Source organism: Dipodomys spectabilis, unplaced genomic scaffold (genome assembly GCF_019054845.1).
Source record: "Dipodomys spectabilis isolate Male_0828 unplaced genomic scaffold, ASM1905484v1 ptg000174l, whole genome shotgun sequence".
In the NCBI taxonomy this organism is placed as follows: Eukaryota; Metazoa; Chordata; class Mammalia; order Rodentia; family Heteromyidae; genus Dipodomys; species Dipodomys spectabilis.
Window position 1 is genome coordinate 1,069,502 of NW_024870851.1, and position 23,790 is coordinate 1,093,291.

The 23,790-nt window shown below is 36.2% G+C and overlaps 1 protein-coding gene across 3 annotated transcripts in view; it reads left to right on the forward strand.

Moving 5' to 3' along the window:
- Lnpk (lunapark, ER junction formation factor) overlaps positions 1 to 23,790 on the forward strand; it is a 69,514-nt gene that overhangs the window by 23,641 nt on the left and 22,083 nt on the right. For all 3 annotated transcript variants that reach the window (XM_042694191.1, XM_042694192.1, XM_042694193.1), the window contains exons 5-8: positions 336 to 394; positions 8,261 to 8,301; positions 11,798 to 11,881; positions 11,966 to 12,017. In XM_042694191.1, the coding sequence (XP_042550125.1) occupies positions 336 to 394; positions 8,261 to 8,301; positions 11,798 to 11,881; positions 11,966 to 12,017 (236 nt within the window). The remainder of the gene's footprint in view (positions 1 to 335; positions 395 to 8,260; positions 8,302 to 11,797; positions 11,882 to 11,965; positions 12,018 to 23,790) is intronic.

Genomic DNA, 23,790 nt, shown 5'->3' on the forward strand with positions numbered 1-23,790 from the left:
GCTGAAGGCTAGCACTCTACCACTTGAGCCACAGCACCACTTCCGGCTTTTTTTTCTGCTTATGTGGTGCTGAGGAATCGAACCCAGGGCCTCAGGCATGCAAGGCAAGCCCTCTACCACTGAGCCACCTTCCCAGCCCGTTAATGGATTTTAAGTGGAGAACTTCTCCTTTATGAGTTCAGGTAGACTTCTGATGTCTTCTGGCAGGAAGAAGTGGGTTTAAAATATTTAATATATAACAGAAAACAATATGCTTGATTCTAATTTTGTCTTATACTACCGAATAATTCACCTATTGTAATGATGGTTTGTTTTAAATTTTGCTTCCCCTTTAGCATCTGGAGCATAAGAACAGTGCTTATTTTCTTCTTTTCCAAGAGAACAGAAAGAAATAGTAAGTTCCAAGTTTAATATGAATACTAAAATACAGTATCTTACAGCTTTGTATTTTTGAGGCATGGTGTATTGAAATGAGAATGTAAATATGAAGATTTTCTTATGATAAAGCATATGTAAAGGGTTATGAATACAGGATGGTATTTTTAACTTGTTTTTTTCTGACTTGTTTAGAACTTTTTCATATGAAAACATTTGTTTAAATTAAGATGTCATATTTAGTAAATTTATCTTTATGCAGAACATTATGTAGAGGGAAATATAATACACATCTTTTGATTGTTTTGCTAGTTGTAGTAGCTTTCTTTAACTTCATAGCTCCATGGCTTTTATTTTTATTTTTTATGTTGTTTTTGTTAATTTATTCACAAGGTAATAAGTATATTTCTTGTCAAACTTGTTATCCCTTCTTATTTTTCTCCTACTTTTCCTCCCCTCCAGTTCCCTTCCCCCAAGTTGTATAGATCATTTCCAACATGCTGTCTTGTGAATATCACTGTTGTATTGGTTTCCTCCTTGTCCTTTGTCTCACCATTCTGTTGTTCCCCTTAGCTTCCCTAACACCATGGCTTTTTTTGGAAAGGAAAATCATGATAACAATCTACTTCTGTATGTGTTGTATATATACATATATAAGTTTTTAAAGATTTTTGGGTCTTAAAATTATGAATTCTAATTAACTAGAGATGTACACATTTCATTTTAACAACTTTCTATATGACACACTTTTTTCTTGCTTTAACTTATCACTATACAAAAGTGTAATGAACTGTCATATACCTATTTCCTAACCTAAACAATTCAATCTTGTTTAATATATTTTTTTTTTTTGGTCAGTCTCATGGGGCTTGAACTCTGGGCCTGGGCGCTCTCTCTCAGCTCTTCAGCTCAAGGCTAGTGCTCTACCACTTGAGCCACAGCACCACTCCTGGCCTTTTCTGTTTATGTGGTGCTGAGGAATTGAACCCAGGGCCTCATGTATGTAAGGCAAGCAATCTACTACTGAGCTACTGTCCCAGCCCCATCTTGTTTGATTTTTGCCTTCACCTATTTCTTTTCTTTTTTTTTTTTGGGGGGGGGGTCTGGTCATGGGCTTGAACTCTGGGCCTGGGCGCTGTCCCTCAGCTCTTCAGCTCAAGGCTAGCGCTCTACCACTTGAGCCACAGCACCACTTCCGGCTTTTTTTTTTTTATGTGGTGCTGAGGAATCAAACACAGGGCCTCATGCATGCAAGGCAAGTGCTCTACCACTGAGCCACCTTCCCAGCCCACCTTCACCTATTTCTGTATTTTGTAGTATATTCCAGATGTTACCTATCTACAACAGCAATAGATATTTTAAAAATAAATGAACACAATGCATTATTCTACCTAGAATTCTTATAATGATAACATCAAATATAATATTATTATATTTCCAACTGTCTTGTGTCATTTGCCTTTTTTTTTTTGAGGGACTTATGATCCAAATAAGGTTTGTATTACAAATACATGTCTTTCAAACTGACAACGTTGATCATAACCTCTTATATCCATTTTAGGGCTTGTGGTCAAGTTTAATGACCTTATCTTAGTAGACATTTTTGAGACTTTTTTCTCTTTGAGAGAGCATTAACTCTGTTTGCCTCACATCAGTAATTAGCTGACTCCACACCAAAAGTCAAACTAAAATCAACCAGTTAACTAAAAAAAGTCACAAATGAACAAAATATATCTAGCTATTTTTTTTTTTTTTTGCCGGTCATGGGGCCTGAACTCTGGGCCTGGGTGCTGTTCTTGAGCTCTTCAGATCAAGGCTAGTGCTCTACCACTTGAGCCACAGTGCTACTTCCAGCCTTTTCTGCTTATGTGATGCTGAGGAATTGAACCCAGGGCCTCATGCATGCAAGGCAAGCACTCTACCACTGAGCCACCTTCCCAGCCCCCCTAGCTACTCTTAACTTTATACAGATGAGCGCTACCTCCACCACCAAAAAGGTCATTTAGCTCCATCAGTGCTTAGTATGCCTTTTTTTTTTTTTAAATGATATTCTGGAAGACTAGCTTTAATCCATCTATGGCTAACCTTCATTTATGCTGTGGATTTTGGATACTCTGACCATCTGAAGAACTTGTTTTTTACAATTGCTTCCTCCAGTAACTTTTCCTTTTGTATCTGTTTCTATTGAATTATTCCTACAGACATGTAATTTTGCCATAATACACCATAGAAGGTGAGGACACCTAATTCTATACTCTCTCAAAGTTACCAATGATTTCTCTTTCTCCTTTAAATTAAAACTTAAAAAGTTGTCTAAAGCTGGGTACCTGTGGCTCACGCTTATTATCCTAGCTACTCAGGAGACTGAGATCTGAAGATCTCAGTTTGAAGCCAACCCGGGCAGAAAAGTCCCCATGAGACTCTTTTTCTTTATTTTTCTTTATTTTCCCCCCACCCCCCAGTTCCCCTGACCCCCCATCCCCCCCCACCACCTCCTACCCCACCAAAGTTGTAAAGTTGGTTTTTCGACAGTCTGTACGTCTCATTGTTGTAATGAGTCCACCTGTAACCCTACTTAAACAGTTTGTTTTTTCCCTTCCCCTCCACAAATTATATCAACATCAAATACAGTGAAAGCAGGGCTTACCCTGGGAGCCCATAAGACTCTTATCTCCAATTAACCATTCAAAAACTAGAAGTGGCACTGTGGCTCAAGTGGTAGAGTGCTAGCCTTGAGCACAAAGAGCCTCAGGGACAGTGACAGTGCCCTGAGTTAAAGCTCTACAGTGGGGGCGGGAAGGGGAATGTAGTTGTGAAGATGGGAGGGAAGGGTTGGTAGGGGAAAAACAAAGGAGGAGGCAACAATGCTTGATAAGAAATGTACTCATTAGCTTGCTCATGTGATTGTAACCCCTCTGTACAGTATTTTCACAATAAAAATTTATTTAAAAAAAAAAGCAAAAGTTAGTATCTTTCCTCCTGCAACTTCATCCTCTGCTTTTTCTATCCATTTCTTCTTAGCTTGCTTTGTTTAAATTTGTTTCTACCATTTTTTACTGCAGTGGCTCATTTTAAATGATCTTGGTAAAGCTAGTGGTAAGTTTATTCTCATCCAAGCTTGGTTTCTTAATAACATTTGAATTAATTCAGCTATCTATACTTCTTCTTGAAACATTTGCATTTTTAAACTTTCATATTTCACTGGACTTAAAAAATAGTTTTCTGTGTTTGCACACCTTCTACTAGAATTCTGCCCTGGGTGTTCTTTTGAGAATTTGTTTAGAGCTATGTTGTCCTAACCTATGATATAAAAAAAAAAAGGTCTGTATTTGCCAATATACTATCATTTTTTAACTATTAAACATCAGAAATTTGGATTTAAATTTCAACTAAAATAGTCCAGTGTGGCTAGAGGCTACTTTATGGACAGTGCACAGATTTTGTTAATGATTCTCAAGTCTAAATTTGTGGTTACCTTCAATTACAGGGAAGTGTATACTAACTGTGTAACTGAAATGTCTACTTTAGAGTCCCCTAGGCATTTAATACTTAATAGCCAAAGCAGAACTATTCACAGCATTTCTCCTTTATGCCACTCTTACGTAGTTTTCTTTGTGTTTTTCACAGTAAATAATTATATTATTCAAATAATTTATAATATTTACATTATCAGTTTTCAGAGAAACAGAACCAATGGAAAATTTACCTATGTCTGTCTGTATGTATGTATGTATGCATGTATATATGTATGTATGTATCTATCTATCTGTCTATCTATTACTTGCTTACCTGTCTAAGGAATTTACTCATGTGATTATGAAGACTGAAAATTTTCTGAGGTTTACAGTTAGCCACAGGCACAGGAGAGCTAATGATTTAATTCCACTTCCTGAGAATACAGGAGCCAAATGGTATATGTTCTTGTTTGAAAGCTGGCAAGTTTGAGATCCAGGAAAAGCTGAAATTTAAGTTTGACTGTGAAGACAGGGAAGAGGAAATCCCAAACAAAAGCAATTATTCAGGGGAAGTTGCATCTTATTAAGCCTTTTGTTTTATTTACAGCTGATTAGATGAGGGCTACTTCTTTAGTCAGTGGGCTTTACTTAGTCTGCCAGTTCCATATATGCCAACATTAAAATTAGGTTTGACTAAATATCTGGATACATTGTATCCCAGTTGAAATTAACATGTAAATTATCACAAGACCAAAAATCTGAAAGTCATTCTTATTTTTTTGTACTAATTCACTTTAATGTTATGTCATTATTGCCTCCAGTTCTCACCTCTATTACTATAGTTTTAGTTCTTCAAGTGATTATCATTTCTTGTATCCACTACTACAGTGGTTTCTAGTCTATATATTTAATACCTTATGTCTCCTTTGCTTAAACTTCTCTAATGGCTTCCCATTGTAACCAGAATAAAATCTGAATTGTTACTTTGGCTTTCTGATTTAAGCTTTTTTTTTTTTTGGTCATGGGACTTGAATTCGGGGCCTTGGTGCTGTCCTTGAGCTTTGCTAAAGGCACTCTACCACTATGATCCATAGCTCCCCTTGCAGTTTTTTGGTGGTTAATTGGAGATAAGAGTCTTAACAGCCTTTCCTGCCTGGGCTGGCTTTAAACCACAGTCCTCAGAACTCAGCCTGCTGAGTAGCTAGCCCCCAGCTCAATTTATGCTTTTTTCTCTGTCTTCTTCCTTTCAATCCCTCTTTTTCCTCCATTTTTGCTTCAGTCACACTAGCCATTTTTTTGTTATTCAAACATAGTCTCTGAACTCAGTTTTCTTTTTCTTTTTTTTTGGTTCCAGTCGTGGGGCCTGAACTCTGGGCCTGGGCGCTGTCCCTCAGCTCTTCAGCTCAAGGCTAGTCCTCTACCACTTGAGCCACAGCGCCACTTCCGGCTTTTTTCTTTTTGCTTATGTGGTGCTGAGGAATCGAACCCAGGGCCTCAGGCATGCAAGGCAAGCGCTCTACCACTGAGCCACCTTCCCAGCCCCTGAACTCAGTTTTCTTGTAAAACAGAACAGAAATAATAGATTTGACAGGACTATTACAATATTAAGTATAGTTATAATTAACGTGCACAGATATTATTAAGTTTTAGACAAATATGACTGATAGTATTATTCTTTCTGAATTTTTGCTTTTATTTTTATTTCTTTAAGTGGGTTAGTATCCTAGGACTTGAAATATAAATAGCAGGCATCTTTGTCTAGTTACTAATCTCACTGGAAAAACTTTTAATACTTAGGACTGAAGTATACTTTCTCTAGTTTTAAAATTTGCTGATTACTTTAAAAAATCAGATTAAGGAAATTAATTTAGATAAAGAGAGAATAGGAAGAAATTTAAAACAGAACTGCTCTCTGACTTCCAAGAATTATAAAATAGTAAAAGCTTATTTCAAAAGAATCCTGAGAAATGCTTCCTTAAGGAAATTATATGTATGAGTATTTTTTTTTGTTTGTTTGTTTTTTGGGTCCGGTCGTGGGGCCTGAACTCTGGGCCTGGGCGCTGTCCCTCAGCTCTTCAGCTCAAGGCTAGCGCTCTACCCCTTGAGCCACAGCTCTTCAGCTCAAGGCTAGTGCTCTACCCCTTGAGCCACAGTGCCACTTCTGGCTTTTTTCTTTTTGCTTATGTGGTGCTGAGGAATCGAACCCAGGGCCTCGAGCATGCAAGGCAAGTGCTCTACCACTGAGCCACCTTCCCAGCCCGATGTATGAGTTTTTTAACTTGTAAATAGCCAAGACCAAATGTGGTTTTATATATATATAAATATATATAAATTTATTTATATAAATATATATAAATTTATATGTATAAATTTATATATATATATATATATAAATAAAATGTTTGTTTTAGGCCTAGCCGCTGGTGGCTCACACCTGTAATCCTAGCTACTCAGGAGGCTGAGATCTGAGGATTGCAATTTGAAGCCAGCCCAGGCAGGAAAGCCCTTGAGACTCTTCAGTTAATCACAGAAAAAGCCAGAAGTGGCACTGTGGTTCAAGTGATAGAATGCTAGCCTTGAGCAAAGGAGCTCAGAGAGTGCCCAGATCCAGAGTTCAAGCCCTATGACCTGAAAAAAAAATTCCATTTAAATTAAAGTGGAATACATCACCATTGCAGATAAAGCTAAAAAGTGAAAATGAGACTTCAACCCAGAAAAGTTTCTAGATGGCTTGTTTATGAAGCAAGAAAGCCTTTAACTAATGATGAGTTGAATTGTATGTATGTATATATGTATGTATGTATGTATGTATGTATTTTGTGCCAATCCCAGAGCATTAACTCAGGGCCTAAACACTGAGTTTCTGTGCTTAATGCTGTTGCTCTACCACTTGAACCACAGTGCCATTTCTGGCTTTGTTTGGTGCTTAATTTCCTTCTCTGGGCTGGCTTTTGAATTGTGATCTTCAGATCTCAGTCTCTTGAGTAGCTAAGATTTAAGTTATATTTGATTGCAGCTCTAGAAAAGATATTCTGAGGAAACATTTTTTTAACATGAGTAGTCTTTCAATGAGAATATTTGCTTGGAGAATTGAGAAATTCAAGAGTAATGTGACTAATAAGGCAAATGATTTCAAGTGGTCTTTCTTGGTTCTTGTGAGTTGACAGTTATTGATACTGTTCACTTAAATTTGTCAACTCTGAGCTTAAAATGAAGAATTAGCTTTTGAAAAATTATTTATGGAACAACTGCTGATAATATTTTCAAAGTTGAGAAGACAATTGAATTCAGTTCAACATGAGTGGAATCTGCTAAGATATGTGTAATTATTGGTGGTAAAATATGTGTAAAGCAGAAAAAGGTTTAGCTAAACAAAGTTTATGAAACTATAAGAGTTATTTACTGTCTATTCATTCTATTACTTAATAGCAGGTATTGTGCAGAGCTTATTTGAATCTTTTAACATCATTGAATTAACAGTCCATTTGCTGTCATAGACTTTACCATCGCCAGTTTCAACCTTTATCAGAAATAGAGGCTGACCATCTTGGCTTGCTTTGTTGCCCAACAGTTTGATAGAATAATGATGGCAAAGTTTTATTGTGATACTTTGAACCTAGAACCAGATATTTTTTTTGTCTTGTTTTAACAGTTTTTTAATAGTCTTACTATGTAGCTCATGCCTTGAACTCTTGGTCTTCCTGCCATCATCTCCTGAGTGCTGTGATTCTAGGTGTGTTTCACCATGCTGTCAGCCAGATTTCTGAATGAATAGAACCACTTTTAAAAATAATTTTAAAAAGTGCTAGAAAAGTTCAAAAGCAAAGTTTGTGTTCCTGTGCTAATTTTCAGTAGATGCATTTAGCTAAGCTCAAACTACAGTCCCACTGGCATATTTCAGATCTCATGGCATTTACTTGTGAAATTGAGGAGATAGTTCTTATATTCTGTTGGAAGGGGATTAATTTGCAATATAATGACATGCTAAATGGCATGAAGAATCTTATCTGCTTTTATAAATATGTTCTAAACGCTCAGTTAAAATCATGTTTTTATGGATTACTGTCTTTAGGACCTTGTTATTTGATGGTTTTGTTATTTATTTATTTATTTATTTTTGGACACTTCTGGGCTTGAACTCAGAGCCAGAGCATTGTCCCTGAGTTTCTTTTACTCAAGGCTAGCACCCTTCCACTTGAGCCTCAGTGGCACTTCTGGCTTTTTCTGTGTATGTGGTACTGAGGAATCAAACCCAAGGCTTCATGCATGCAAGGCAAGCCACTAAGCCACATTCCCACTAAGCCACATTCCCAGTCCCTTGTTTGGTGATTTTGAGTAAGTTTTTTTGTGGTTTTGTAATGAATATCATTTGACATGATTCTTAAGTATTTTAACATCTGATTAGTTTTGACTTAAGTTTTGTTTTTTAGATGAAGCACTGGATGATTTAAAATCACAGAAGAAAAAAATCGTAAGTTAACTTTTATTTAAAATTGATTATATAAGCTAACAGGTAATTTGTAAGTCTTAAATCGCTTTTATTTGAGTATATTATGACCTTCGTTATGGTTTTTAATCTCTTACTGTAATTTATAAATTTACATATATGTATGTGTGTATGGAAATCTATAGCAATGTGTAAAATACGATACTGTGAAATCTGAGGTTTCACCTAGCTTGTGGACTGTATCTCTTGGATAAGTGGAGTGGTTGATGTAGAAAAGAAAGCAGGAGGGCTAGGAATGTGGCTTAGTGGTAGAGTGCTTGCTTGACATTCATGAAGCCCTGGGTTTGATTTCTCAGTAACAAATAAACAGAAAAAGCCAGAAGTAGCACTGTGACTCAAGTGGTAGAGTGCCAGCCTTGAGCAAAAGAAGCTCAGGGTCAGTGCACAGGACAGGAGTTCAAGCCTCAAGGCTGGTTAAAAAAAGGAATAGCTCAGTAGAGTAACTGAGCAGACGTGGAAATTTCCATAAATAGGCAAGCTAAGCTATTCATTACTACTTTAATAGCCCTTGAAGGAATCATGACATAAAGATTCTCTTTTTCTTTGGTAATTGTGGGCTTGAATTCAGGGCTTGGGTGCTGTCCATGAACTCTTTTTTTTTTTTCACTTTTTTTTTTTAAAATTTTATTTGTGAACATACTGTACAGAGGGGTTACAATTACATGGGCAGGATAATGCGTACATTTCTTACCAAGCATTGCAGCCTCCTCCTTTGGTTTACCCTTCACATCCCTTCCCAGCCTCCCCCCTCCCCCCCAATCCCAATCCTTCTCCTTCCCCCCCCTTCCCCACCTTCCCCCCCCCCCCCCCCCCACCGACGTTGTAAAGCTTGTTTTGTCCATGAACTCTTTTGCTCAGAACTAGTGCTCTACCACTTTAAGCCATAGCTCCACTTCCAGTTTTTGAGTGGTTAATTAGAGATAAGAGTCTCAGGGAGACTGTTCTGCCCAGGCTTGCTTGGAACCATGATCCTCAGATCTCAGCCTCCTGAGTAGCTAGGATTATAGGTATGAGCTGCCAGCACCCAGCCTAAGATTCTCTTGAGTGTGATAGCATTTGAGAGATTCAGTTTATGGTCAACTCTATCTTATCCACAGTGATCAAAATATTTAAAACATTCACTTAAAATATTATGTGGATAGTTGTGTGAATTAAGCTATTGTGAGAAACTTTTTATTAGAAATAAATGTGAATAAGAAGGATAATGGACTTATACCTTTTAGGGCTTTTATAAATCTTATTTAAGACAAATAAGACATAGACACACACATGAATACTCCCTGAATCATCTATTATGTATTGCCATAATTTGTTGAAATAGCACTTTGATTTTGAGTTCTGTGTATTTCCTTTCTTTCTTTTTTTTTTTTTGGGTCCGGTCATGGGGCCTGAACTCTGGGCCTGGGCGCTGTCCCTCAGCTCTTCAACTCAAGGATAGTGCTCTACCACTTGAGCCACAGCGCCACTTCCAGCTTTTTTCTTTTTGCTTATGTCTGAGGAATTGAACCCAGGGCCTCATGCATGCAAGGCAAGCGCTCTACCACTGAGCCACCTTCCCAGCCCGTTCTGTGTATTTCCTAAAGGTCATACTTGTATCTAATTTTTTTAAGCTTAGCAGTAGTCTTAATTTAGATCTGTGCTGTCCACATCAATAGCTACTAGCCCTATGTGTAAATGTAAGTAATTTACATTATATAAAATGAGTTAAAATTATATTTATTTCAGTGACACAAAAAACATTGTAAGTGATGATTAATCACATTCAGCCTAATGGTTTCTATTCCAATATGAGCCATTTTTTTTTTTTTTTTTAATCATTGCATGTTTTTTTTTTTTTTTTGGGTCCGGTCGTGGGGCCTGAACTCTGGGCCTGGGCGCTGTCCCTCAGCTCTTCAGCTCAAGGCTAGCGCTCTACCACTTGAGCCACAGCGCCACTTCCGGCTTTTTTCTTTTTGCTTATGTGGTGCTGGGAATCGAACCCAGGGCCTCAGGCATGCAAGGCAAGTGCTCTACCACTGAGCCATCTTCCCAGCCCCTTATCATGGCATGTTTTTATCATTCCACAACATGGGTCTGGAAATAATCAAACACCAAATTGGTAAAGATCAGGATTTCTATTCTTTGAAATTCGACATGGAATTTGTAGATTGTTGCTTGGGGCTATAGTCTATGATATCTTCTCTCTACCTCCATCCCTAATTTTTTTTTTTTCAACTCTAAATTGAAATTACAAACATTTCTTTGAGATCAGAAAATTCAACTTGCTATACTTGGGAATTGGTTGTAGTTAGGATAATTTTGATAATTAGGATAATTTTTGAAATAATTAGGATAATTTTTAGTTTTACTAAATTGAAGTTAGTAAATCTTCTAAGCACTTAACTTTTTAAATGTTGAATTGAGTGTTTAACGAGGAAGCTATTAACTTCTATTGTAGCAGCATGTTTTTAACTGTTTTACCTTAATAAATGTGCTCTGGGTTGTGTTTTAAAATAATGTCCTTTAGATTGAATATGACATTTAATGAACAGAAGGGCTTGGGTTTATCAGTAGTCATTTAGAAGGAAAAGGTCTTATTAGGTATTTCTCATACCGTAACTGTCTCGTACTGAACTTCAACTTTTCAGTTGTTTTGCCATAACTGCTAAAATGATACTTTATTAGTGATTACTTTTAAAATTAAACTCCTGTCTTAAGCTATAAAGTGACTTGAGTACATTGTAAATAGAGAGCTATAATTATGAAGTATTTTAATTATAGTCCCTAGTGTGAACATAGAACTCAGTAAAATTTTTACTTAATTCTGTGTTCAAAATTTTCCTCTATGTTTGAGTGTAAGTAAAAAAAGGGAGGAAGAGGGAACTAGCATTAAAAGTCATTTGAACAAATTCCATGGCTGTTCTCCTAGTTATATGTTTTCACTGCATTTGCAGCAAGCTAATTGCTTCTGCTAATAAATAATCTAAAATCGATGCTGACAGCAGTTAATTGGCACAGAGATTTTATTCTGTAAAGCTCTTGGCTAACGACCTTCTTTAAATTAATAGCATTAAGTGCTATGAGGAAATAAATCTCAGAAATTGCCTGTCATTTGCTTGTCATGTCTAATAACTTCCAATAATGATGGCTGATAGATTTTTGCACATTCCATTATTGAAGTTGGTGCATGTAATTATTCTCCTCATTATATGTAAACAATTAACAATATTTGGTATTTCCTTGTAGTAAAGCTGTTAAATACAAGTAACATATTAGAGGTTAGAAGCCATTTAAAAAATCTGAATTTTAATTATCTGATTGTAGAGAGTCCTTCTATTAATATATATGTTCTAAATAAAATGAGGAGAGCTAACCCTTTGTATTTTTAAATATTAATACTTTAATACTTTTTGAATAGGACTTGTAAGTAAGTTTGTGTTTTAAAAAGTGACAATTTATGGAAATAAATTTATGTTTGTAGCTTGAAGAAGTCATGGAAAAGGAAACTTATAAAACAGCTAAATTAATTCTTGAAAGGTTTGATCCAGACTCCAAAAAAGCAAAGGTAAGCCTGTTATGACTGTTGTTTTTATTATAGCTTACACATTGTAATAGACCATTATAATTTAAACATTATTGTAATTGACAGGATTTTGAGCCACCATCTGCTGGAGCAGCTGTAACTGCAAGACCTGGACAAGGTAAATAACTTTGTAGAAACTGCTGCTGCTGTTGGAAAGATCCATTTTTACCCAAGTGAGTTCATGAGTGTGTTGATGGTGTGTAAAAACTTAGGTAGAATGCTTCTGTATTAACTTATACTTGGTAATTTGAGATATGACTTAGGGTAGATGAAATTTTGATTTTATGGGAATATACTGGTAAGTTAGGATATTGAATGTCTATTGATATTAAAATATATAACTGGTTTTAATCTCTTGAAATTTAAATAATTATAACAATATTTATAATATTTTTTCCCTGTGAAGTAATAATTTCTTGGGTTATTTGCTATGAAAGTCTATAATTTTATGATTTATTTCTATCAAATTGATAGAAATTTTGAAATGAGAAAAAAATAATTAAATTACTTCTATGTAGTAATACATTTGAGGCTTTATTACCATATTATTATTTGTCAATGTTATGTCAGAAATACCATATAAAATTTTAGAAGTCAATTTTAGTCATTGCACAAATATTTCCAAGACTGGCATGTGAATAAATAGTACTTTTTCAGTTTGTGTTGGTTTTCATCTTGTTGCAATATACAATATAGTACTTAAACAAATTAAATTCCATTCTTATAATTCATTAGAATTATAGCCTGGTTTGTAAAGTTACAATGACATTTTGATTTTTGAAATGTAAATCTTTTTATAAGTATTCACATGATCATGGATATGAAATAAGCCATAATTTAAGATTTTCTAATTGGCATGGCTGTGTGGGAAGAATTCCATCCTTTTAATCTTCCAAAAGGATTTAAAAAAATTTTTTATTATGGAAATACCGTACAGAGGAGTTAAAATTACATGGGCAAGATAATGAGTACATTTCTTATCAAGCATTGTTACTTCCTCCTTTGTTTCCCCTTCCTATCCCTTCCCATATCCCCCCCAATATACCCTCTTCCCCCCCACCCCAGCAAAGTTGTAAAGTTCATTTTTTGACATAACGACTTGTACATCTCATTGTTGCAGTGGGTACACCTGTATCCCTATTTAAACGATTTGTTTTTTCCCTTCCCCTCCACAAATACAGTGAAAGCAGAGGTTATATTGTGGGGGTCTTCCAAAAGGATTTTAGCTTCTAGAAATACTTTCTTTTTAGACTGTTCTTTGAATAAAAATTTACATGATTAAAATAAATTACGCATATCTGCTTGTAGGGAAATCCCTATTTTCATAATCCGTAAATTTTCTACAATTTTTACCTTTCTCAAGCAGGTATTTAAGGAAGTGTTTTAGTCCGTAGACTAAGAATGATGAGTGAAATGAAGATTTTTCCAAGGGTACAAAGATTCAGTTATAGATGTGAATGTAACTTGTAGAGATCTAAGATACAGTTGGTGACTAGACTAATAATACAATAAATGCTAGACCCTATTTTTTGGGTCAACGAGAGAGCTTGAACTCAGGGTCTGAGCACTGTGTCTGAGCTCCCTTTGCATAAGGCTAATGTTCTGCCACTTGGAGACACAGCTCCACTTCTGGTTTCCTGGTGGTTAATTGGAGACCAGAGTCTCATGGATGATTTGCCTGGGCTGGCTTCGAACCATGATCCTCAGATCTCAGCCTCTTGAGTAGCTAGGATTACAGGTGTGAGCCTGTAAATATGGCTAAATAAATGGCTAAAATAGACTTGTTATCCACTAATATATGGTTCCAAGGAGACTACTACTAAGGAAAAGCTATAAATGATGTGTAGAGTTCACTACTATATTTTGAGGGTAATTAATTCATCTTCCTTATAATGCTACCCAACTTATGCTAAAGACATGTTGCCTTTCAACTAGTGTAAAATTTAGATTTTATTACTTAAATTGGTTCCGTGCCTTTTTGGGTACCATTTGCTTTTTGGGAGGCATATTTTGACACAATTAAGGGTAGGGAAACACTCAGCAGATCAAATGATCACTTGAAGCTGACTGAGGGCTTCTTTTAATCAGCTGAGTTATGTAATATGTGCATAGAAATTAAAAAAATTGTTTTTGAAATGTTTGCATTTGTTTATTATTACTTGATCACTTTGGTCAAAACTGTGTGTGGCAAATTTGTGAATAGATAAATGTATGCTTTAAGTTTGTCCCTAAGTACAAGAAAAAAGGTAGGAATTTTACAGTGATACTTTGATTAAAAATAACCTAATGAATATGTTTTAAAAAATGTTCTCCTTTGCAGAAAACTGTTGCTGTTACTTAAAAAAATCTGCACTAAAAAAGAGAACAGTTTTGTGTTTCTTTTAATAATATTCCTAAATATTACTACTTAGTGTTTAGGCATCATACTTTATCTTAAAAAATCTGAACTTATTGTTTTAGGAACCCAAATTAATTTTTTTCTTCTGATTTTATACCATCAATGTAGAAGAGACTACTGTTTGTTTCTGCTTTGGATTCTTGTCTTTTATAACTAATATTAGTTATAAAAGTAGATATTGACTAATGTACAGGCACACTGGTAATTAAATGAATATAAAATGCTTTTTGGCCTTAAGTAGTTTTTTAAAATTTGCTGATTTTTTTAATTAAAAGAACATTTCTTCTGAACTGGGTACCACTGACTTACAACTATCTTAACTACTTGAGAGTTTTGAGATCTGAAGATAACAGTTTAAAGCCAGCCCTGACAGACAAATCTGAGAAAACATCTCCAGTTAACTATCAAAAAGCCTGAACTGGAGGTATGGTTCAAGTGGTAGAGTAGTAGCCATGAGCAAAATAATGGAGTGAGAATTTGAGGCCCTGAGTTCAAACCCCAATACACACACACATATACCCCCCCAAAAAACCCAAAATTTTTTGTGAGTATATTGTCCTAGGATTCCTTATTCTTCCAAGAATATAGTGTAATTCATTGGTGTTTTGAATTTTTCTTTAAAAAATTTCTGAATTTTATCCCAATTTTATTTTACTTTGGGGATGATAAACTAGTGTTGTTGAACTCTGTTCAATATCTTTATTTCCTTTCATTTTTATAGGTGACTTAATCATTGATTGTTTTAGGTTTGGGTTTCTGTTCGAAGTCTTACTTTGCTGAACTGTGTTAGCTGTATAGTATTATCTCCTCTCAAATTCCCTTTTTCCTTAATTTTGTGTTTTAAGATTAGCTTTCTGAGCTTAGCAGAAAGTGGAAAAAAGTTCTAAAATATGTATGTATGTGCATATGATAACCCTTGAAAAGATCTGTTCTCAAAATGAATATAATTGTGGTATCTTCATATACTAGCTGTCTTGTAGATTGTTGAAGTAGGCTGTGATTTATGTATAGTAGGCATCATTCTTTTTTTTTTCTTTTTCTTTTTTTTTGGTGCTAGTCTGGGGTTTGGATGCTTGGGCACTGTCCCTGAGCTTTTTTGTTCAAAGCTAGTACTTTGCTACTTGAGCAACAGCTCAGTTTCTGACTTCTTTGGTAGCTAATTGGAGATAAAAGTCTCATGGGCTTTCCTGCCCTCAGTGGCTTCAAATTGGAGTACTCAGATCTTAGCCTCCTGAGTAGCTAGGATTACAGGTATGAACCACTGGTAACCTGGAGTTTTAGTTTTGCATTACTGAGTGGTTAATATAAATGTATAATAATTTATACTGTGCTTTGATTGATGATAAGTTTTGAAGATAAGTCTTGATTTTCTAAGATTAAGCACCCATTTATAAATGTTTGCTTAAGGTTTTACTTATGTTTACTGGACAATAAACTCATCTATCCTGAATTCTCCTTCCTCCTCAAACAGGGAGTTACAGATTTATAGACCAATTGCAAAGATAATACAGATTTCCCATTGCCAAACAAATACAGAGTTCCCTATTAATTAATATCTTATATTAATATATCCTATTAATTTATACACTAAGGTGCTACATTTGTTGCAATATGTACTTTATTGTTAACCAAGTCTGTAGTTTATTATTTCCTTCGTTTTTTGTTAATGTCTCTTTTGTGTTCTAGGATTCACCTGGATGTCATACTACATTTAGTTGTCCTGCCTTAAATTTCAAGGTGTTTTTGATTCAGTATGTTTGCCCTTTTTTTTTTTTAAGCTGGTCAGTGGTAATTTGTTTTCTTTTTCCTTTTTAAAATTATATTTAAGTAGTTGTACAAAGGAGTTGCCTTTTTTAATATTGAAAATTTTATTATTGGTGCTTAGGTTTAGAAAATCAGAAATCCTGTTTTATATGAAGGAATAAATAAACATGAAAAGTAGGTATCCTAAGCAGGCACAAGTAGTTTATATCTGTATCCCTAGATACTTAGGAGACTGATATCTAGAAAATTGTGGTTCAAAGCCAACCCAAGCAGAAAAGTCTGAGGCTCCATCTCCAAAATAATCATCAATAAAGTTAGACTGGATGTGTGGCTCAAGTGGTAAAGTAGCAACTGGGAATAAGCAGGCCCAGTGTGTGTGTGTGTGTGTGTGTGTGTGTGTGTGTGTGTGTGTGTGTGTGTGTGTGTGTGTGTGTGTGTGTGTGTGTGTGTGTGTGTGTGTGTGTGTGTGTGTGTGTGTGTGTGTGTGTGTGTGTGTGTGTGTGTGTGTGTACAGATTAATATTAGTTATTTGATGCTTAGATACAGGTTAACACAAGTCTAATCATTAGGAATTATCTAGGTTACTTAATTTTTAGCAATTTAGAGGTCCTTGGTGAAAAGAATAGCTTTAGTAGAGGGATAAGGGCAAAAGTCTGACTACAAATGGAGGGAGTAAAAAAGTATAAGACAATGAGAAAAAAGAAATTTTAGGAAACGGAGTGAATAAATGGGTGGCTATAGAGGGAAACATTTTGTGTACATTTGCAAACATAATATATGAAAGAAATAATAGTATGTTGTGTGTCAATAGAAATGGCCTAGCAGACATGAAATAGCTTATAATATAGGAGACAGTGGGGACAATTAATTGAGACCTGGCCATAACTAGCTAAGAGGGATGTGATTTAGTTTTCAAGTTAAAAAGTTGGCTTTTGTTAAAAGTGTGACAGTTTCTTTAGTAACAAGGCAGACTGAGAACATGGTCAGATATAGGCAGAGAGTGGGAATTATCTTCTGATTATATCCAATTTCATAGTGAAGGTGAGATTGAGGGAGATGTAGTTGGAAATTTGAAGAACGGGTGTGAAATAATCCTTCAGGCAAATGAAAGAATAAGCAGATTATAGAAATGCAGGAATGTGGGGCTGGGAAGGTGGCCTAGTGGTAGAGTGCTTGCCTTGCATGCATGAGGCCCTGGGTTCAATTCCTCAGTATCACATAAGGAGAAAAAGCCAGAAGTGGTGCTGTGGCTCAAGTGGTAAAGCGCTGACCTTATGCTGAAGAGCTGAGGGACAGCGCCCAGGCCCAGAGTTCAGGCCCCACAACTGACCAAAAAAAAAAAAAAAAGAAATGCAGGAATGCCAGAGTATTTGGTAGGAGCTTGGTGGAACTAGAGTCTGAAGTCAGTCTTGCACTTATTGAACAGGTGCTCTACCACTTGAGCCACATCACCAGTCTTTGTTTCTTTATAGATAGGTAAGGGCTGACACTTTTGCTCCAGGGCTGGCTTTTGACCATGATTCTACTACCTATGGCATCCCACAGGCATGTGCCCTTATTGATAGAGATGCATCTAGGTAATTTATTACCCAGGCTGACCTTGAACTGTGATCCTGTGATATTCTAACTCCTGATTAGCTGGGATTACAGGTATAAGTTACTGTTCGGAGCCTGTTTGTGTCTTTAATATTCATCTGTATGGGTACACACAGGCATGGATAGTTGGTTTCAAACGGTTGAAATTTTATCTAATGAATCTGGTAAGGTGATAATGGGACTGGGAGATGAAGTTAGTATACAAGGGAGAGAGTGTAACAATGGATTGTGGAATCTTGAGATGATCATGAGGAAAATTAGGACCTGAAAGTTGGTAGTGTTAATATAGGAACCTGCAAACTGCAGCCTGCAGCCTGCAAATGTGGGCCATGACCTATTTTTTTTTTTTTTATGGCTTTTTAGCTTAGAATAGATTTTTATATTTTTAAGCAGTTTTAAAAATAGTAAATACAAATATACAATAGAGACCTTGTATGGTCTACAAATGTTTCCCATTTGGTCCTTCTAAATGAAGTTTGCTAACCCTTTATAATTATTAATTAATTATAGACTCCATTGTGGTTAGAATAATTGGCAAAGCAAATGAGGTTTGAAAATGGGGTGCTGAAACTTGGGAGTGATAAGTTCTTGTTAATTCCAAGGTTCCTAGGACTAGATGATGACCATAGAAGTAAGTAAAGTGGGGAATACGGTCACATTACTGGAAAATGCCATCTCATAGCTAAAAATTAATCCTAAGACACCTATATTTTTTTTAAAGGATGTCACCAACTTTTACCTATACACACAAACTTGTACTTTTACTAATGAGATTAACAGAAGTCAGTTGTATCCTGACATATCTCAATTTATTGTTGTAGAAAAGTTTAATGGTTTTAGAATGAATTACAACTTCTTATAATAAAAGTAGACTTTTAGAGTTTACTGAATTGTGTTCAACTGGCATATAAAGTAAATTAAAATTTAAAAAATGATAGAAGTCATGCCTTTTCTGCTCTTCATAGTGAGTACAATATTTCTTTATATTTTACTGCTTCATTGATATATGTGTGAAATATGAGAGTCTGGGATTATCTCATAAATTCATGTTTGGGTTGTTTTTCACTTAAGTGACAAATGAGCATTATATATATATATATATACATATATATATATATATATATAATTTTATCTCTCTCTCTCTATATATATTTAAATCATGTAACAAACTATTCCCAAACTTAGTGGTTCTTCCCCCCCCCACCCCCAATTTTGGGCTTGAATTCAGGCCTGAGTGCTATTCCTGAGGGTTTTTGTTTTTTTGTTTGTTTTTTGTTTTTTTCTTTTAGTGCTTACCAATGGAGATAAGAGTCTTAAAGGCTTTCTTGCCCAAGGCTGGCCTAGAACCATGATCCTGGATCTCAGTGGCCTGAGTAGCTAAGATTACAAGTGTGAGCCACCAGCGCCTGGCCTCAAACCTAATGTTTTAATTTGCTCATGAGTTTACAGTTTGGTCATAGTTTAGGCGAGGTAACTCATCTTGGCTATTTTGTGGCTATTTTATGGGATTGTTGGTTATTCTAGTGGTTAATTTCTCACAACATAGTCCTCTCTGTGGAATCCTTGGACTTGTCCATGTGGTAGCTAGGTTCTCAGACCAAGCATCCTGAGAGACTTTAATCCTGGAAATTCATAGCTGCATTTTTTTTTTTTTTTTTTTGGTCAAGCAATTACAAAACAGATTCAAGGGAAGACCGCAGACATACTCTGCTTCCATATGTTGGGTGCTAAATCAAATTTTGAAATTTTATTTTAAAATTACCACATGTTCCTTAAGGTAGATAACAAAGACATTCCTTTATTATCTATATTACAACATTTACAATGACATTTGCATCCCCATTCATTTCTAAATTCACACCTTTTTTTTTTTCCATTTTCATTTTTATTTTGGCACATTGTTACAGGTAATTTTTCCAATATGTCACAATAATACAGTGCAATAACAACGAAAGCCATAACAATATTTGTTGTAAGATGCTTATTGAAACTTTCATATTTGTCCTAAGTATTATTTACTTTTCACTACTGCTGGATTTAAGTATTTCATTACCCCCACCTTATTATGAGCAAGTTAAGACTTTTAGAACTTAATCTATTTTCCAAATTTACAACTAAGTCTAGGTTTCTGGACACAAAGTCTGTGGTTGTAATTTTTTATACATACCCTTAATTTACTAAGTATGTCTTGAAACATTTTGTGGAAATGTCATTAAAGAAAACACCATAGTTCTTGAAGCTACTCTTTACAGGGTTTCATCTCAGACAACATACTGATGCAGCAAATTGTTAAAACTCAACTTTTCAATAATGCATACTTTTTACAATTTTTCCTTTTAATGGGTTACTCTTCTCATTTTATATTTGTGTTAGCAATTCTGAGCTAATTCATTAACATTTCTGTCTCAAATCTCTAAAACTATTGATTCATGGTTGTGAAAAGAATGCACTATAACACAAAGATAACAACAAAAATGCAAATTCAATAAATATAAGAAGCAAAACAACAACCTGAAGGTGTACTTGTTGTGATAAATTGTCCCTAGATACTAAATAAGTATCTGCCAAGACACGAAGGCCACCAACCACTAACTGGCTGGTTCTATGTTTGAGGCATAGGTGTACTTTGAAGAATGTACGGTAAGAGAGTAAAAGGATTTCTGTACAGATCATAACTACTAATTTCAATGTCAATACATTTCAAATTTGTGACGTTTGTGCCCTCTCAAACCACTGAAGTTTCCTATAGTCTATTTAAGGGACTTCGGTGAAACACAGTTCCTTGACTTTGTATTTGCAGATAATTTTAGATTGATAGAATAATTACAAAAATATTTCAGAGCTACTTGTCATTTATCAGCATCTCCTAAGGCTGAAAACTCACAGAACCTTAGTATAATTACCAAGAGATGTAATGCTTTAAACTAAACTGCTTTAGTTCATTGGCTTTATTAGTACTCACCAACATTTTTCACTAATACTCTATTTTCATCACAAAATCTAATCTAGCCTGCTTAGTTATCCTGTCTACTTAGCTTACCCAATCTACAGCAATTCTGGTATCTCTCCTTGTCTTTCATTAACTATGGCCTTGAGGCTTCCAACTATTCAGATGAAAGGCTGGAACAGTCTTCCAAGAAAATAGCCCTCATAAACAGGCCAGGGTAGTAATAATAATATCAAATAAAATATATTTCAAATTACAATTAGAAAAAACAAGGAGGGACATTTCATATTAATAAAGTGAATTCTCCATTAGATTTCTGTCTGATGTAATTCCCTGGTCTTGATTATGTTCTAAAGGCTATATTCCTCCATTTAGTATTTTTTTTGTAGTGCTAGCTTCTTGTTCATGAATTCCTTTAATTTTTCATTATTATTAAAAATTTTTGTTTCTCCATCAAATGTGAATGCTAGTTTCTCTGGATAATACCAGTCTGGGTTGGTTTTCAGGGCTTGGATGGTACTTTTCCAGGCTTTCCTTGTGGTGAGGGTTTGTATGGAGAGGTCCGCAGTAATACTAATTTCCATTGTAGGATTGCTCCTTCTTTGATTTTACAGCATTTAAAAATCAGCTCTTCGCAATTCAGGTCTAGTCTTTACTACAATGTGTCTAGAAGTGTTTGTTCTAGGATCCTGTCTTCTAGATGTTCTATTTGCTTCTGTTATGTGGGTGAGGTTTTCTCTTTTGAGATTGGGGGAATTTTCTGTAATAATCTTATTGTATCCCTCTATTCTGGTATTCCTCTCCTTCATCAATCTCAGTTATTTGAAGATGAGATTTCTTGGCATTGTCTGCCAATTCTTAGACTTCCCTTTGATATTTTGAGTGTTTTTTCTATATCTATGACTTTGTTCTCTAGCTTCTCTGTTTTATCTTTAACTCCTGACAGTCTATTTTTCAGTTACCTATGGCTTCCATTGTGGTTTACATTGCAGAAATTGATCTATTTATGGTTTCTATATGGATTCTCACAGTGTCAATTTCATCTTTTAAGGAGGTATGTACTGTGTCTATTTTTAATTGCATCTTTTTTTTAGGTCTTGGAATTCCTTTGATACTTCTTTGTATTCTTGAAATTGCTGTTGTTATTTCTTTGGCTAATTCTGGCACAATTTCTTTATTTAATCTTTTGTTCTCCATTTCTTCTTCTCTCTTTCCTGGGTTGCTGCTGGAGCGTCGCGGTACTCGTTGCTTAGGGTCCTAGTTGGGGTACACTTGCTTGTCAGTTCCCAGTGGGTTGGGGAGTAGAGCTCCTAGTTCCTAGATCCGCTTAGCCAGGGACTGGGCGGCAGATGCTGCTCGATCCCCGCCTCTGGCCTCGGAGTGGGGGGCACACAGGTGATGCTGCTAGAGCCCCGTGTGCAGTTCCCGTGGCGGGGGTGGGGAGAGGTGTCCCCCGTGGGGTACTCACTGATCCTGGAACTGGTTAGGGGCTGTCCAGCGGTGCTGTGGCAGGTTGCTGTATCTATGTGCTGGCGGTCGCTGGTCACCGCCGCGCTGATGCGATGACTCTGGGCTGAGCGGGGTGGCCGTGGGAGCTCCGGGTCTGGGTTTCACGGTACCGGGCCCTTTGCTATGGGAGTTTTCTGCGTTTGTGGCGCTGAGGTCCCAGGCAGCCGTGGGGGCTGGGCCACTTTTGCGGCTTAGAGGCACAGAGCTGGTGAGGGCCGGCCGAGAGTCTTCGCGTTTTTCCGCCTTTGTACCGGTTTTGAGGTTTTTTCTTTCCTTTTTTTAGTCTCTGTATTTCTCTAGTTCGCCTTTTTGCTTTTGTTGGTCTCTTGGGGGAACTGTGTATTGGAACCCAAATTCTCTAGTTAGTTGGAGTGAGCTGTGGTGTTTCCCTACTGGCTCATCACATCTTGGATCATCTCTCCCTAAATTTTCATCTTAAATGCCACTATTGCCATGAATCCTTTCTCCATCCCATCACTGAGTTAATTGCCCTTTTTTGGAATCTCTCTCCATAATATTTTCTTGGTTTCCTTATGATTTGCACTTTGTTTTGGAGTTAATGATTTGTCTTGTACTTGATTACCACCTCTGTATGCAACTCTGAATCTTATGCAGTGGTTTTTATATAATATTTTAGTCATAGAGTAGTTGCTTGATGTATTGAGTTGAAAAAAGTAAGAGGAAACTGAATTTTTCTTTTAGAACTCTTGATTTTTATTTAAAATTTCAAAATAGTATTTAAAATTTCAAAAATAGAGGGTGATGAACCAGTAGGGAAACACCACAGCTCTCTCCAACTAAAAAGAGAATTTGGGTTCCAACACGCAGTTCCCCCAAGAGACCGACAAAAGCAAAAAAGGCGAACAACTAGAGAAATACAGAGACCGAATAAAGAAAAGAAAAAAACCTCAAAATTGGCACAAAGGTGGAAAAACGCGAAGACCCTCCCCCAGCCCTCACCAGCTCTGTGCCTCTAAGCCGCGAAAAGTGCCCCAGCCCGCAGCGGCCTGGGACATCAGAGCCACAAAAGTAGAACCCAAACGCAGAAAACTTCCATAGCAAAGTCCCAAGGTGAATGCTAAGGTGCAGGCTGTTTAAAGGAGAGAGAGAAGACAAACTATACCAGAAGTAAGTCACTAAGGTGACAAAACAATAGACGTTAAGATAACTGCAAGGTAGAGATGTAGAGTAACAACAAAAAGGTAAGCTCAGCCGGGCCCTGGCGGCTCACGCCTGTAAGCTTAGCCGAGGCTGAGATCTGAGGGTTGTGCACAGTTCAGATTAAGCCTTCGCAGGAAAGCCTGTGAGACTCTTACCTCTAATTAACCACCAGAAAACTAGAAGTGGGATCTGCGGCTCAAAGTGGTAAAGTGCTAGCTATGAGCAAAATGGTCCCCAGGACAGAGCCCAGGCCCTGAGTTCAAGCCTCATGGCCACTAGGAAAGAAAAGGTAAGCTCAGGAAAAGAGTTTGCAAGTGGTATATGTTAGCAAATTTTCTGCTTGAAGATAGTTTTTTATATGATCTGAAGTTAGGTTGAGATTCTCAATGTAGCAGACAACATAAACTCAACCTTAATTCTGTCTCTGCTGCTAATGCCCCTTGTATGTAACATAGCATATTTATAGGCTCTGGGGAAGGGATTGTAGACATCTGTGGGAAGCCATTATTCTGTGTA